This window comes from Syngnathus leptorhynchus, chromosome 7 (assembly GCF_054491065.1).
Source record: "Syngnathus leptorhynchus isolate UIUO chromosome 7, UIUO_Slep, whole genome shotgun sequence".
In the NCBI taxonomy this organism is placed as follows: domain Eukaryota; kingdom Metazoa; phylum Chordata; class Actinopteri; order Syngnathiformes; family Syngnathidae; genus Syngnathus; species Syngnathus leptorhynchus.
The window spans coordinates 8,108,843-8,126,457 of NC_141201.1; the positions used below are offsets into that span (position 1 = coordinate 8,108,843).

General features: G+C 41.4%; 1 protein-coding gene across 1 annotated transcript; it reads right to left on the minus strand.

Moving 5' to 3' along the window:
* Nucleotides 1-995: 995 nt before the first annotated feature.
* Nucleotides 996-16,170, minus strand: gjd1b (gap junction protein delta 1b). The gene is made up of 2 exons (XM_085916523.1): nt 16,100-16,170; nt 996-1,845 (listed from the first exon to the last, which is right to left on the minus strand). The coding sequence occupies exons 1-2, from the start codon at nt 16,168-16,170 to the stop codon at nt 996-998; spliced, it is 921 nt and encodes a 306-aa protein (XP_085772649.1).
* Between the last annotated feature and the right edge of the window lie 1,445 nt (nt 16,171-17,615).

Sequence of the window (17,615 nt, forward strand, 5' to 3'; positions counted from 1 at the left end):
CACCCTGGAATCCAGCTAGGAGGAACGTTTGGTTTGTGCTTTGGGAGAGACAAACGTTCACACACCAAGCCCATGTGTTCATTCGTTCCTCTCCAACATCTACGTAGAAGGAGAACAGCGAGGGTCATTACTGTCATCCAAAGCCCCTCTGGGCTCAACATAGCTGCCAACTCTGGTGTAAGAGTGAGCGAGAGACAGGGAAGAGGAGCAAAAAAAAAAAAAAAAATGTGTTCATGGTACTAGCTGTGTTTGTGTTAAAATAATATTTTGCCAAGAGACAAAACATAAACACCATCATTCTTCTTCTCTTGGCTTTGGCTTGGACGGGGGTGACGATGATCAGAAGCAGCTCCTTCTTGCTTGGCTTCACTTTCAGCCGCAGGAGGAAGCCACTGAGAAACGCTCCCTCTCCCACCCCCCCATTCACAGGTTTTGCCAAAGCGTCACGTCCCCCCTCCCCAGTCTCTCACACTCACCAACTCTCCTCCTTTCTCCTGTCCTGCCTCTGACAGGTCTTCCGTTCCTTCTTTTTGTGCCGTTGCCGCTCATCCTCCCTGTCCCGTCCCTTTTTTTTCAGGGAAGCTGACATAGTCCAGAAAAGCACCATGGGATGCGTCAAAAGACTGCCATCTTCTCCCGCAGTATCCCCAAATAACACAAAGCAGCCCCATTTGCTTGTTCCCTGTCCAGCCCCGCGAGGATTTGTCTCTCCCAGTTACGAGAGACAAGAGGGCTGAGGAGCTCGTAGTAAAAAAAAAAAAAAAAAATGGCAGTCAGTCTCCAAAATGAGATTCAAATGTGTTCATCATGAGTCTTAGAGTCCCGACTCGGTTCTCTAAGTGATCAAGATGGACGCTCGGTTGTCATTCCATCATCACAGAACGTCATTCATCTCGTTGGACCATTGCGGGTATATCTTCATTGCACTCAAATCATAATGACTTCATTCTCACACTCTCACATTCATCCCACTCCTCTTCCTCTACTCTTCAGCATCAGACGTAGGCTGACTCACTGGACTGTGTACGCCCCAGGTTGGGCGGTTGGGACAGATGCGCCATGTCTTTCTTCCTGATCTCACAAATGGATTTCCTGCGGGCTTGGACGCCCCTGATGGCCGCTTTAATCTTGCGCCAACCCAGATGGTTGAGCTCGGCCAGGTTGAGCACCACGCAAATGCCGCTCACGGCAAACATGAAGACCAGGAAAACCGTTTTTTCCGTGGGCCTGGACACATAGCACTCCACCTCTTTCAGACACGGGTAGCGGTCACATTCGAAAATCCCAGGCACGCTAAAGCCATAGAGGAAGTATTGGCCGGCCAAAAATCCAATCTCCAGTGCGTTTCGGAATACCACTTGAATGATGTAAAACCGTGAGATCCCTTCTTGTCGACGTACTTTGGAGCTTTTGCTGTGCGTGAGGCCTCGTGGGGCATTGGGGATCTCCTTGACTTCCAAGCAATCGGGTTCTTCCTTCCCTCCGCCACCGTCGCCACCGTGCTGAACTAAAATTCCATTAATGTTGCGGAGCTTTCGCGCCCCATCCCTTCCCCCGTAGTCCCGCTCCATTATGGGATAAAGAAACGAGTAGCGTCGGTCCCTCTGTTTGGCCGATTGGTGGACGGAGTAGGTAATGAAGCACAGGCTGGGCGTGCACACCAGTATGATCTGGAATACCCAGTAGCGGATGTGGGAAATAGGAAAGGCCTTGTCATAGCATGCCTGGTTGCAGCCCGGCTGCAGGGTGTTACAGATGAACATGGTCTGCTCGTCCTCGTACACCGTCTCGCCTACAATAGCCACGATCAGGATGCGGAAGATCACAACCACCGTCAGCAGGATCCTAGAAAAAAAAAAAAAGAGGGAGAAATGAGGAAATCAATTCTTTCCTGCACAATCAACCATCTGGATCTTTGTTTATTGAAAGGGAAATGGAAACCCACTGGAATTTGATTTAAATATTCTATCGCCGGATCGTTATTTAACATGCCACGGTCGACAACAATTGCAATCCAGGGACGTTTGATGGAATGTGGAACAGGGTGTCCAGTTTTTCTCTTCAATGGCCATTCCACATGCAACTTTTCAGAGAATACTCCATTTTTTTCTTTTCAGACATGGGAAAAATAGTGCTTCCATATGGGATAGCTAACCTTGTAGTCAGGGTTTCAGGAATGTATATTTATTTCTTCTCCTGGGAAAAAAACAAATGTGTATACGGGTCAATCATTCAATGGCAATTTCTCGTATTGGAATTCCTTGTCAGTGAACGCACCATTTGACCAAAGTGTGCAAACCACAGTGACTTTGCAAAGGAAGGCAATGTACTATAGTCAACCTAGAAGATCTTGACTGACGTGTGACCTACTCTTCAACCGCTTTGTCTTAACACTTTAGACACAAAGTAGCTCTGAAAGAAATGGTCCATGCATATGAAGAAAAAAAAAAAAAAGGCAACTGAGGAGGCTTTGTGGGTCCTCTTCACCAGGAAGAGCTCGGTCACATAGGTAAAGAAATAGAAAACACCGCGTTCATGATGGAGTGTGACACACTGTCACTTCTTCGCCACTGTTCATCCTGATGAGCACCAGGGAAGAAAAATTCGATTCATCAGCAGGGTAGAAAATGTCACAAAATGTCCTTGCACGGGCAATCCCGTGACTCACATATGCTTTGTGTTTCTTTCTTCTGTTTTGTTTTCAGCGGAGCTGCAAAAATGTATGACGGGTAATTGTGTCAAAAATAAACAGAACACAACAAATGGGAGTGCCAAATGGTAAAAAGTAGATAAACATGAACATTGTACGAAATATGTGGTTCATATCGTTATCCATGATATTGTGACACATACTGTACTGTATGCAATGTTAATAATTTGAATGAATCTATGTGCTATTTGTAAAGTAGTGGATTACATGGTAAAACATAGAATTAAACAAACAAACAAAAAGAATTAACATAGCTTTACGTCATGTGTGTGCTTTTTTTTTATGATGAACACACATGCACACACATACAAATCCATAACCACACTCTGTTTGTTGTAGTCTTCCTCTTCGCTTGTTCCTCTCCAGTGAAATAATTTACTTTGTTTCTTGTCTTCCCTCATTTATTTTTCAGATCTAAGAGCAAGCAAAGCTTTTTGCATTTCGCTGCAAGTGTGTGAAGTTTGGCTGTCTCACTCTACTTGTACTCTACGTAGGTCTAAATACACAGCAAAGCGCATGCAAACAAGAATATTTCCGCTGATTGAGCGTTGTCGTGAAGTTCGAGTCCACAAGATCATCTCTGGGTAATCACCACCATTTATTTTAATGAGAATCTCATGAATAACAACATGATGAATGGCTCCTCTTACTCCATGTGACTCAAAGTGCACAGCATTAAAAAAAGCACATCAAACCTGACCTCATTACATTAATCATGGATTGATGGGTTTTGTGTGCATACAAGTCAAAAGATGGTGACAGATCAAAGTGAATTTTCAGGCATTGGTGTGTGTGTATGCATATAAAGGCTTCTGAACATGATTTAGGAATATCTAAACGAACATAACGAGCCGGTTCTGTCCTCATCTTGCTCGCTTCTTTCACTCAGTCAGCACATCGTAAAATTGCACAGGGAGATGTTTCATCGACTTTTTCATCTGAATGCGGGCACGTCTTTACCGTTACCCAAAAAGTGTCACTGCTTATTGGAGCACATCTAATACGTATGTAGCAATATTGTGTGATAAATAGAGGTGATCAAAATGATAAATGAATTTAGATAAAATAACTCATCTTCAGAGTCCTTGAAGTACTTCTTTTCAAATCACTACTGGTACCAACTTTAACGGTAGCCCTATAAATTGTTTACAACCATATAATCAGTAACTAATGACATGATCATATTTTTTGCTGTTATAAATGGCTAAATCATGTCTTGGCTCATCATTTAGATAGTCTTGTGTACTTTGGAGTTACCAGTGCAGTATCGGTTAAATCACTATGAACTACTCCGAAAAGCATTTTGTATTTATGTTAAATTATAAAATTATAATGTAAGAAAAATGTGTTTTTAGTTTCTTTCCCACAAGTACATTACCCCTAGAAGAGAATTGGGTAGGAAAAAAAAAGAACATCAAATAATAAAATAATTTACTGGGGGTTTTTCTTAGTCCTAAGTGGCTGGAAGATGATCCTACTGTTTATGAATACAATTGTACTGCTACTTTGTTAAATGTGAATCCACAGAAAGGCCCCTGGCAGCTGAACTTGAGACTTTGCCAGATAACCGTTGGATTGAATTTAGTAGTGTGATGGGAAATCTACCAATCACAGTCGTTTTGCCAGTCTTGTGTGGCACAGATGTGGATTCACAGGGCGGAGATAATCCTTTCCAGCGCGTGAGGGCACATGCGCCTCTCATCCAAACCACAGACCACTGATGACCTCCAAAGTGGAAAAATATGAGGACATTTTTTTTTTTTCAATCTTCCCACCTGTGATGAGCTGCCAAGAGTAAAGAGGGATGGAGAACAATTCCATTTTAGAAAAACTGAAAAAAATATTTGTGCCCTTGTAATGACCGTTTTAAGAAGCTTAGTGAGCAGATAATTCACAATAGCAGAGAGAGAGACAGTGCGGCACTAAACACAAAAGATACTATATATCGTATATCTGCAAACTATTTCAACTAGCCGGGTTCAAGAAAAAAAAGGACATCAAATTGCGTTCCAGGATGAATTAGTTCCAGACAGGGATAAAAAGATTATAAAGTCACCCAAAAAAAAAAAAAAAAAAAGCCAGTGAGGCTGAGACATCTTCTCCTTAAATTAAAAGAGGAACCTGCCAGTGCCAGGACAGTATGTGAGAGATCGAGGGGGGGGGAATGGGGTAGTAAGGAAACCAGCGATGGAAGAAAATCTCCTAGGAGAATGAATTATATAATAGTTTCAACACGCAAACCCACTGCATGTAATCTGTGACTGGGCCAAGGGAGGATTCTTGCTTTAGCATTTTTTTATTGTTAATGCCATCAAATAGCTTGAGATTATCATAACCCATGCCGTAAAATCCCCGCCTTACCCAATCACCCTTTTGTCTCAGTCAGAGATCTGAAAGAACATTTACACCTCCACCAGAGCCAAGAAACCCTTCTGAATAAATTAGTAAATTACAAATCAAATTCGGCAACCAATTCATGTTGCAGAAATGCATTTTTTTTTTCGTTTGCACATATTAAATTAGTGAATGGCATTCTTGCTCTCAAAAACAATCAACAATAGTTAGGCCTCATCTCCCCGCACTTTGGTCACATTTGTATTCATATTAGCATGTTTCAACACGCTCACACCCTCCGCTCCCAGCAGACGCTGTTTGTTGTTCCCTTTTGAAAAATATTTTGCCTGTGTGACCACGCAGGCGTTGGGGATTATGCAAAAACATTACACCAACAGAAGCTCATAAACAGAGCGCAGCCATTGGGTTTTTGCCATGCTACTGTATATTCTTTTTTTTTTTTCCTCTTCATTATAGAAGGTGTTTAGGTAGCCATTGTGCATATGTATTATATGGTGAACCATACTTGTTAATTGTGCAAAAATGATGATCCTGAATAATATTATGGATGTGCCAACTATTTGGTAATGTTTTATTTTATTCGAGACATTAGACACAGCTCTTATTATGATGGTACTTCAAACTACAAAAATGTCATACCATTTTGGCGCCACAATAGTGTACATTAATCTGGGATTAGAATGACAAATTGGAGGCAAAGTAGAGGAAGTCATGGACAATGAGGTATAAGAAGAAAAAGGAGAAGAGCAGCTGAGGTTCCTTACCCAGAAACTCCATCTAACCCCTCCCACCCTTCCTTTGTCATTTTCTCATCCCTTCCATCCCCTCTCCACTCAACTTCCTTCTGCTTGTTACCAAGGCAACAGGCGAGGAGCAGAAAGGAGATGCAGGGAGAGTGGCGCCGAGCAGCAAAGTAAACTAACACAGCTTGATTTTGCTGGGGTTCTATTGGACCAGCCGCACACCGCACGGTTGACTGCGATGTTGAAGATGCTTTGAAGATTTGGAGGGAAAATAGGCCCTATTGCCCTCATTTTACTTCATACATAATTCATTTGGAAAGCTTGCTGGAAACTTAATGAACTGGCACAGATAATGGTGCCCTTTTAAAAAGAAATTGAATAAGGTATTTGATTTAATGGCAGTGTTATTATCAGAGATTTTTCTCTGCTGGAAGATTTTTGACTGTGATGCAAACTTCTACAGTGTAATGGCGGACCAGTTAGTTTTTTTTTCAGACAGGCACCTTTACCCTTCATCACCTGCTCACTCTTTGCCATTTCGCAGCTCGCCTCTCTGTCCCTCCTGTGTCTCCTCCATCTTTAATCTTAATGACATTTCTTTCCTGGTACTCTCTTTTGTTGACTTCCGCTTATAGAACCGCCCGTCTTCCTCGAATGTTGTGTTACTAACGGTCAGTTGCTTGTTCACTCATTGTACATGTGCTGGTTGGGAATCAACTGCAACAGTGGGTGCCTTTCCGACATTTGGGAAGTTCAACACAGCTTACAAAGATCCAACCTAAAAAACGGTGGCCAAATTCTTCAGGTCTTAACTTTTAATCCATTCCTCATGATACAATATTCCACTTAACGTTGATATTTTAATTGCAAAATAAAGCAAAAAAAAAAAAAAAAAACACAGCAACCTGGACAGCCTTTTTTTTATATTTATCATATTACTTTTTGAAGTTTGCATTTGTGGCATAACCTAAAGAGATTCTTCACTTAGTTTGCCTTATTCAGCAGTAAAAGATTTTGTCAATAATAATTTGATGACTTCAGAATTATTCATGCACAATTAACAGCTCTAAAAACCCATTTTGTCACTCGCTGTGGAATCAATATGACGTCACGTGTTCAGGATCCAGATAATGACCGATCACAGTTTAGCTTGTGAACGTCACATGAGCCGTGATTGGTCATTACCCGAGGCCTTGAACACATATGATGTCAATTTCCATTGACAGCAAGTTGCAAAATGCTTTTTACAAGAATAAATTCATATAAATTTACATTACACTGTAGCTTCAGATTGGCATCACATAGAGGCTGAAATCTGATTGGTCGTTCGAAGAATATATAGTACAGAATGCAGTGCAGCCACAAGAAAGGTTTGAAATGAAGGTAAGAGGCTGTTGGGAATAAATTAAAACAATTTCATGAAACAAATATTGTATTAGAACTCAGGTTGTAAATATAGGTCAATGCAGACAATGTTTCGGCCTCTAGCCAGCTATAAACACACAACATCGAGGCTTACCTACTGTTGTTTAATGAATTTATTCCTATCAAATATGAATTCTCAATATAGTTTCTCTACTAGACTATCTTCCTTACTGTGGTTTATCAATAGCTCATAGTTCACAGCAGGTCATCTGGAATCAAACTATAAGCACACACACACACACACACACACACACACACACACACACACACACACACTCATAAGCCCACAGGGATGTTCCGGGGCTTGAGGCCAGTGACAGAAGGAGTGATGTGGCTGCACTCTCTCCTGCTGACAGACCTTTATACTGCATGGCCACCTTTTTCTGAACAGGCATGCACGCACGCACTCTCACACACACACGCGCGCACACACACACACACACACACACACACACACACACAGAACTACACTCAAATGCATAGAAAGATGAAGTGTACCTACATCACAGACTCTGAATATTTATCTGTGACATGGTAAGGACACCTCTTCATTCACATGCACACAAACACAAAGAGTTTTTAATCACAGAGAAACAAAGTCTCCCAGATGTTGCAGGGCGTCACAAAGCCGATTGTGTCTGACATTGCCAGGTTCACCCAATCCCTTCAGAGAAAGATGAAAAGAAATTTCATACCAACTAGGAATAGTTATTTTAGTACAACTTTGACTGTCTGGGATCCTAAACATGTGGTAACAAATCAGGTTGTTTCAAATAATCTCATTGACGTCAGTTGTATTCATTATTTCACAATAATGTAATCCAACTTGAGTTCTATTGTGGGCGATTGTGTTTCTAACTTCATTCTTTTAATTCAAAGCTACCAATCATCTCTCAAATCCTATGGTTCACACACAGTCGAAATTGTTCTTGAATAAACAATGTCGTGGAAGTTCCAATCAGGTTTCGCAATGATGCATAGCACAGTCAAGCCTGTTATGGCTCTACAGTGCTGTACTTCATAAGCACAGAGTAATATAAATGATAATATAATCATAGTTATAATTTAATGTAATCTATTCTGCGTACTGTGCTGCGCTTGTGTGTGCATGCCTTTTTCACCAAGGGCAGTATAATACTTTACACAATTTGATGATGAAACGTCTCTACAAAAATGCAATAATATTGGTTGTTTTTTTATGCGGAGAATAAAGAATAAGGAATAGATGCCTGTGGACAAACATAAGAGCAGTATAGCAATGTATGTATTCCATGGTGCACAAAATCAAGTACTTATTTTAGAGATGGAAAGAAAATAAATTCAAAAATTCTTTCTGATTATTGTTATTACTGCTGCTAATCGTGCTAATCTTGCATTATCTGCATGTGCAACTAAATATTTCGTGTCTGCCCCTATGAAGTTCATCTCTATCGCTACCACAGTCACATCTGTACTTTCATTATACACAATTAAAAATACCACCAGTGCAGATATCAGTGAAATTAAATGAGCCGTAACTTATTGGCAAATGGTTAAATGAGTTATCCGATGGCTATAAACGGGTATTGTTACAATGATGAATGGAATACAGATTAATATTGGAGGGCTTTGTTTTGAGAAACATTCAGTAACACTGTTCACTCTGTGAAGATTTAAAAAAAAAAAAAAAAAAAAAGATGTAGTTACCTTGGCAACAGATTAAGGGATCAAGTAGGGGTGAAAATAGAAGCACACACACCAAAAATAGACTCACTAAAATATACTTCCGAGAGCTCATTCACAGTAGATCAATGGCACACGTGACAAGCACAAGAAGTGACATGATGTGTCACCATGGAAACATAACAGCCATCGGGTTCTTGGTTTAGGATTTTGCTTGTAAGGTTGAGATAGAAGCAGGAGCAGAAGAAAGAGCAGCAGGAAAGAGAAAGAGAGCAAAAGCCTCAGGGGGGGGGGGGGGCAAATGGGGCGAGGTGGGGGCTGGTGAGGAGGGAAACACAGATAGAGAGAATTGATGGGCATAATCCAGATTAAAACCGTGGGTTTTGGACAATCCCGAGTAAAGAGTGTTGCATTCATGCCAACTCCCTACCCTCTGTAGCTCTACCGTGCCAAGCTCCAACGCAAATCAGGCGCTTTGGCACATGCTGGGAGCCTCCATCACACACAAACACACACACACACTCACACATCGTGGTCAGAATTGGCATCACCATCGCATATCATTTTATTTTAATTCACTCTTTTTTGAAGGGGAATATAAATCCAAACATACATGGGGAAAGTATGGAACTACAAAGTACAGAAATGCAAGGTAAAGGGGGTTCCTATGTGAGGGTTGTGATGGGAACGTATGTGTAATGTTTAGTTCACTCTTTACTGAAGTATAATATTCAGGAGTATTTTGCCACAATTTCATTTGTTGCACTATGGCTTTTTCAGAAATGGCTTTCTTCAGGATTCTGATTGGCTAAAAGGTACTTGAGGGTTATAGCAACCACTGCTGCGGACAGCAAATGCATTTTGATTGGTACTGTACGACTTCAGAGGAATACTCTCATTAAAATTCTGTACAAGTAATTCCCAATGTTTACTTCTGATTACATTGATTTGATGCTTAATACTAAATAGCCTCTCACAACATCATTAATTACTAAAGAACTGTCAATTAAAAAGACATCCAACACCAAATCCTGCAACTTTACTGAGAGCGGGAGAGAGGTGGGAATTGGTTTAGATTGAAGGTGAATCAGCTGGCTACTTTCATATCGTGGTTTAGCAAGCTGTAAGGTGTTCAGAGTGAGCTCCACATTTTTTATTCATGTTGAGTCAATCACACTGCGAAGAAAATGAAAGTGACTCTCAGGAAGGTGTCACAAGCACACACACACACACGCCCTATTTTCATGCCGAGAGCGCAGGTCAAGTGCAAAGCACGGTCTAACTGTGTGCATAGGTGGAGTTGTTTTTTTGTTTTTTGTTTTTAAACGCTTGCAGTCAGAAATGGGTGTTTGCTTTGTTGTGGGAGTGATTTGCTTCCCAGTCAATTCAAGCTGCTCCTTTTATTTCCTTTAAATTCAGGGCAGGAGAGCAGTAAAGCTAACTCGCTGGAGTCAATGCAGGAGATCAATGTGTGTCAAGTACGTTTACAAAGCCCACTTCCAACTGAGTTCAAAAGATTTGCCAGTGTTTGAAGATAGCGAATGATGAGTTCTCGTCAGGGTTTGTCAATTTTTGTTCAAAGTTTGCCAGATGTTTGCCAACAGCCTTACTAGGTTTTTTGTCACAAGGAAATTTTGAATATGTTCAAAACAATCGGTGACAATTAAAAAAGCTCTTGGTGAATTTCTGGCGAACGTCTTTGTGACTGCGACCTTGGACGAATCCAGACAAAGATGAACATTCTCTACCTTTGCAAGGATTCAATGAAAGTTGTCATAGGTTTGAATGAAATGCCTATATATAAAATCCATTTTTATTATTATTATTATTATTATTATTGACATCCACCGCACGGAACTCAGAATCTATCTGCCGTTACCGCAATCAAATCCACAATAATCACATTACACCACCTGCACCACAACTTAGACCTGCTTTTGGCAGTTCCAAAGATTAGACTACTTTCAGTCATAAAATTGTCAGGTGAACTGAGGGCGTAAAAGAAAACGTATTCGGTCTGCCAGAAGGCCCAGTCTAGTGCAACGCAGTCTGCCAAATTCCCAAACACGATGAACTAGACTTGCCCCAACCGTTTTTGTGCCGAGCACGTGCGCTATGTACAAAAATAGTGTCCATAAAGTCAAATGTGTTCTAATAGCCTAAATACATCCTTGTACATTAGAGACCCCAATGTGAAGATTCAGCCAGTCAATGACGGGAGTTGAGCAGAGTGAGGTTAAACAAAAATAAATCAAGACATGGGCCTGCATCATTTTCATCTTCATGTGAGAGGTAGCACATGAATGATTGAGTGATGCAGTAAGAGCCCAGATGAGGATGATGACAAAACAGATAATAAAAGTGCCTCACTATTGTTATCGTAATTACTTCTTGTCTAGGCTGATCTGCTTAAAATGAAATTTTATTTGGCATGACGCTTCTCAGTGCTGCTATGATGTTCCAATTATTTATTACAGCCAATCAGAAGCCTGTATTCAGTAAGTCGAGTAACCCATGTGACCAAAATACAAGAAATACACTGCTCAATGGCTGAGTGGCCTAAATGACCAAAACGTTCCGTTTCATATTACTTTTGCCAATAATGGTGTTGTACTTTTTGTTCTATGAAGCACATTGAGTTTTCGTATCTATGAAACAAATGTGATGACAACCGCCAACATGTATCCAGAGCACAGAATCTATCGACCTACACCTTGAACAAATTTAAAAAAAATCAGGTTACACCAACTGTGCCACAACTTAGGCTAGATAGTAGTATGAGTGGCCTGAAACGTGGTCAAAAAGGGCTCAGCTAAGCAGCGTTAACTTCTGTGGTCAAATAACCCCAAATATATTTCCACGCATGTTACTGAGAGGTCTTACGACGGTATGAAACTATAAGCATTCGTATGAACGTACAAAAAGGATGTCATCTTATGCTTATTAACAAACCCCACATTTATTTATACGTACACGTATTTAAAGAACTACAATGACAATGTCCAGTAATCTTCCACAATTGATATCGCCGTTAAGATCGTAGTTTGGTGAGATGATTTTCTCCCTGTGATAATTAGGATCACCTAAAGTTAAGCCGTTCAGTCATGACAGCCCTCATTTCATCCATACAGAATGAAATGTGTTTCATTGAGGTGTGTTCAAGTATTGGTTCATATTCAGATCATGTCTTCATCTTAATATGTCATCAAGCATCTTAAGCAAAAATGCAAGTGAGGGAGGGGAGTGGGGCAGGTAGACAGACAGATGGACGAAACCAGAATTCTGCATTTCCAGCATACTGAGGTAAATGAGAATGACAAAATATTAGGAACACTTCCGAGTAGAACGCGACCCCATTGACCTCATTAAAACTACTATTACAACCATACTTTTCTTAAACCACCACAAACACCATTATAGTCATTAAAACCAGGAAAATTAGTATGAAAAATGATGCGCCTTATTCAAGAGCACCACAGGATATGAACTTGGAACACTCAGTAACAGTTTCTAAAATTATCAGCAAATGAGATTGTGCGGAATGTAATTTTTAGTGGATTAATATTGTACCTCTTTTACCAGTCAATATAATGTGATCTATTAATTCACCATATATTTTAAATATACATTCCAATGAGCAGCTTTTTGGATATGTTTGCATCGGTCTTAATATGTTGCTAGTTCAAATGTGAGTCTACTTAAACAAGAAGATTCTAACGCTCAACCTGTAAGCCATGCTGAGTCACCCTCAGGGAGAAAGCTCCTGGAAGGTTAACTGACTTGCAGACGATGTAAAGAATATGAATGAGGAGAAAAAAATATAGATTTTCCAACCTCAGCTCTAAATTTTCACACAGTATTTAAGATGCTTTTGTTATTTTGACACATGCTTAAAGAAGGATGATACACGTGAGTTGCGATAGGGCGTGCAGTACAAATGCTTCACACCAGTAATCTCCCTGTGGATCACCTTAGGTCATTTTAATAATCAGCTTCTTAACAGCCTCACAGTAAAGGCAGTGACAAAACAGCCCACATCTCCCCAGGGGTTATTCTGTACATATAGATGGAGAAAATGTGAAAGCAGAAACAGTAAAAGATGAAATGAATGAAAAGCAAAAGTCTCACTTGTCTGCTGTAACCGCCCCTTTTTTTTTTTTCAAACAATCACTCAAGGGAATTGGACACAAACAAAGCAATAGCACAGCCTATTTCTGGTGTCGTGCCTTTCTTTCTTTTCTTTTTTTTTCTCTGCTCACGTTTGCCAGATCAACTTCCTGCCCTATAAACATAATCATCCATCACCTCCATGAGGGTTGTGAGGGATTTGCTAAACAAAAGCATGTTAAGATCTAAAGGTCATGTGATGACAGAGCTGTGCCCATCAACAAACATAGACAGAGGCACATGTAAATAGCGCTCACTGATTAATATTGCTGTGGCACAGTACTGTTGAAAAGAGGACACGCAGGCACGCACGCTTTCCTAGATGGAAGATTATACCTGAGTGACGAAGCCCATTTAATTCAGTCATGCAGATCGGGTCAGTCTATGTCATGATTAAAAAAAAAAGCAACTTATGTAAGAAAGAACAAACACGTTCTTGATCACCTGCACAGATGCGTAAAAGACACCAATAGAGCTTTATCTTCAACGTCTCTTCTACCTTGTCTCCTAAAATCTCACCACAAAACTGTATTTATGCTTCAGTCCCTGCCTTAATTCATAAACAGTTATACGGTATGGCCTAACTACATCATACATTTATGTTACTTAATGAGAGTTTAATGGCTAATTTCCAGACAACAAGTAGTGCCTGTACCTTATTACATCAAATTGCATTCAAATATATTAGTACAAGTATGAATGGGAAAATCAAACGGATATCGTATCATGCTAATAATATTAATAAGGAAAATCCTACAAGGGAGCACGGAATAACTGATGTGTTATTTTATGATTTAAACATCCATCAGCTTCTCAAAGCTTGAATTATTCACTCAGCCTTCCATTGGCAGTGACCCGTGAGTATATTTATAATGCAAATGGACAAGCCCAAAGACTATTTAATTAAGTGTCCCACCTTCATTCAACTCCCACTTCCTATGCCTTTACTGCAGATCAATATCCTCTGAGTGGGAGGATGCATTTGCATATTTAGCACTGCTATATTGTCCATTGGTGGGACCAGTGGGCGTAAGCTTACAGAGACATCCCCAGCGATGTGTTGACAGTGGTTGGATGGAGAATGCTTATCTTCAATGTGTACCGACGGGAACGCCGTCCCCCCCACTTTGTCACGTGGAAGTCGATTTACAGCTGGACCACAGCCAGTAATGGTAGAAATAAATCATGGGGAACAGGTGAATACACAAGCGCACAGAATCCCCCTTAACAGAAACCCATTTAGGCTTAAGTAAATCCATCGAAAGTCGTGTTTTATACAGTGTGATGAAGTCACACTCTGGATCGGCAATTTTCTCTTATCGGCACGTATTGAGAGACTCGCTGTCATCTCATGGTAGAAATGTGTGGTCCCGAAGAGCAATAATTCAGTCACTCTCTTCACTCTTCTGAAAATTGTTTCTGATTCATTTTCATTGAGATTTATAGTCCTATTGGACAGAATGAATAAAATGGCTCTATAAAAAAAAGAAAAAAATACTACATGCCTATTTCATGATGTCACTATTAAATGTTTAAAGTTCCACTCTTGCATGCTCGTCATCATAACATGGCAGCTGTCTGGGCGACAAAAATAAACCGCAGAAGATTATGGGAGGATTTTTGCCTCTGGGTGTCCCGGGCGCCCCGCTGAGGTCACGACGCACAGCGGCATCTCGTGACGAGACAGTCCTCTTGGCTTCTTCCCAACGCCCCGCAGACAGTAGCCATGTGTCTGCGTGCTTGTCTGTGAAGAAGTGCTCTTTGCTTGCTTCGCCTTCACCTTGCCTACGTCTCCATCAGTTGTACTCGCCTTTTTTTTTCCACGGATTGCAGCTGGTCAGTTCATCTTTGGTGCTTAGCATTTCTCGACTTTCTTCTCAATTTGTCTTTGAATTTGAACTGCTTAACACTCTCGCTTTCAATCTCTTTTCCATATCAGTGTCACAGAGCGCCTGCAGCAGTGTGACAATTCATTGTCTCATGGAGGAATGCAAGCAAATTCGGACCCTGACGGCCAAATAAAACCAACTGATTCATTTGACTGATTATGTTTGACTTTAAATAATAATTTGCAAGTGCAAATAAGCGTGACTAAGTTGATTCATTACATCATTTTCCATGTAAGCAACTAAACGGCAGCAAAGTACAACATGAGCGCACCCTATTTTTCTATTTCATGAATAGACTCAAGAACATTTTACACTCAAGGCAGAATATTCATCTACATGTCGTTTACTTCATAAAATGCCATCGCTCAATAATTCAAAGTTTGCTCTCAACAATGAGTCAGTATGCTTTCGGGAAAGGAGCTTCATTTCAAGTGCTAATTCATACATGCTACTAATAAATGCATGCTGAATGGGATTTTTATCCCAAGAAAACCCCAAAGTCAGGAAAACTCCAAGTCCCCAACTAGTTGTAAAGTTGTGTTTTAGTCTGACTACTGAGCTGATGGTGCCTGTGGGCCTAAAGCCCTCATAAATAATTTCGCCTACTGCGGCTTACAACAATGAGTTATTCAAAATAAAGTACAAGACATTGCGGCATGTCAACAAATACATAAATCATAGCCTCCATGACCTTAGTTGTTTTTATTTATATTTAGGAATGACATAATCAAGTGAGTAAAAAAAAAAAGGGGACAACTGTGTGTGCATGTTTGAAAAGAAGGAAAGGCACTGGAGTATGGTAACAGCGAAGAACGTGAATGAAGGCAGTGGACTCGAAATGCGAGATGTCCTCACGCTGCCCGGCTAGCAGCGATAGCCAAAGCCTTTGCGTGGGCTAATAGTGTCTCTCCTGTTTGCCTAAATCTTCCATCATGTCACTCAGGGGGATTAAAGAAGCTAAAGCCCCCCCCCCTGGCTCTGCCAACAGCCCCTCCGGAACGGCAATCACTTAACGGGAAGCAAGACCGGGTCCCTGCTCGGGACATGCAACAAGTAGGCTTGCAATTGAACACGCGACACACTAAAGATAAGGCTCTGCTGAGGATGTGTGAAGTGACTGTGTGGATATTTAATCGGCGCAAACTCACCTTCCTATCATAGTGGAGTGCTGCTGCACGGCGGCCTCCAAGAGGCGCTCGAGGATGGTCCATTCTCCCATGGTTGCGGTTTGAAGGCATCCACTAGGGAAAGGGCTGATAAGGCTGATCCTCCACCTTTCAATAAGACACCGGGATTGGTGTTTGTCTCTTTTTTGAGTCCACTTGAGCGTGAAGGTGAGGCAGTACAGGTTAATGTGGTGTTGCGAACCTGAAAAAGCAAAGAAACTCATTCATAATATGTATTGGATTTATTTATGAATGCACTCGAAAGGTACGGTGATTTAAAAAAAAAAAAAAAAGTGCCCGCGGTGTGTGTGTGTGTGTGTGTGTGTGTGTGTGCGTGTGAATTGTTCCTTACCCGCTGTCCACGAGGTTAACAGACTTTTCCTGTGAGTGCACCTGTTTGCGTCCAATCACACACTCGTCTCGTCTCCAGATGATTTTCAAGAAGTAGGCGGAATTAGAGCCAATGAACATCCATCTCCCAAACACTAACACTCTGCCTCCACTCAGTCATTGAGAGCAACTTGTCACACCAAACCGGGGTCATGTCCACACACTCATGTGAGCCCGAATGAAAAGAGATATGGATCCCCCTCCCATCTTCAGTTTCTCCTCCTCTCATCCAAGCTGGAGTAAGTACTTCCCTCTCTCCTGGTTGTGGTTCAGGCAGCGTTGAAGAGAGGCATCACCCCCCTCCTGCCTTCCTCCACTGCTTCTCCAAGAGTCCTTTGGTGGTTTCTCCTGTCCTTAACCAACTCACTGCCTCCACTCTCTCTCTCTCTTCCTCTCTCCTTTCTTTTCCTCACCTCATCTTCTCATTCTCACTTGGTTCCTCTGTTTGCACCCTCCACCTGACTCGCTTTCGCTCTCTCTCGCTCTCTTGCTCTCAGAGCGAGTAGGCAGCCAGACCGAGCGTGTGTCTAGAGGATTACAGAAAGGATTCATCTCTCTGCTCCTCCCCCTCCTCTCGCTCACTCTTCATCACCGTATTTATCCCCCGAGCACCCCCCTCACACACACACGTTTTTACATATACAGTATCTGAAACAGCTACACCATTCTCGAATATCCAACTCCCCATTACAATGTCTTATTTTTTTTATTTTTGCTTTCCGCCTGTTCTCATCACCTTGTCAAGCATCGTTGTTTCGCTGCACAGGCAAGGCTTGCTGTTTACCCACTTCCAGAGTTACAACGAGGCTATGCAAGGATACTGAGCAGGCACGGGGGAAGTGTGAGACAGAGAGAAAATGTGTTGGAGTGAGTGAGTGAGTGAGTGAGTGAGTGAGTGAGTGAGTGAGTGAGTGAGTGAGTGAGTGAGTGAGTGAGTGAGTGAGTGAGTGAGTGAGTGAGTGAGTGAGTGAGTGAGTGAGTGAGTGAGTGAGTGAGTGAGTGAGTGAGAGTGAGTGGAGCACACTATACAGTGAGCATGCTCGGATGTACAATATATCCATACTTTCAAACGCAATACATTTTGCTTCGTCATAACGGCTAAAGATAT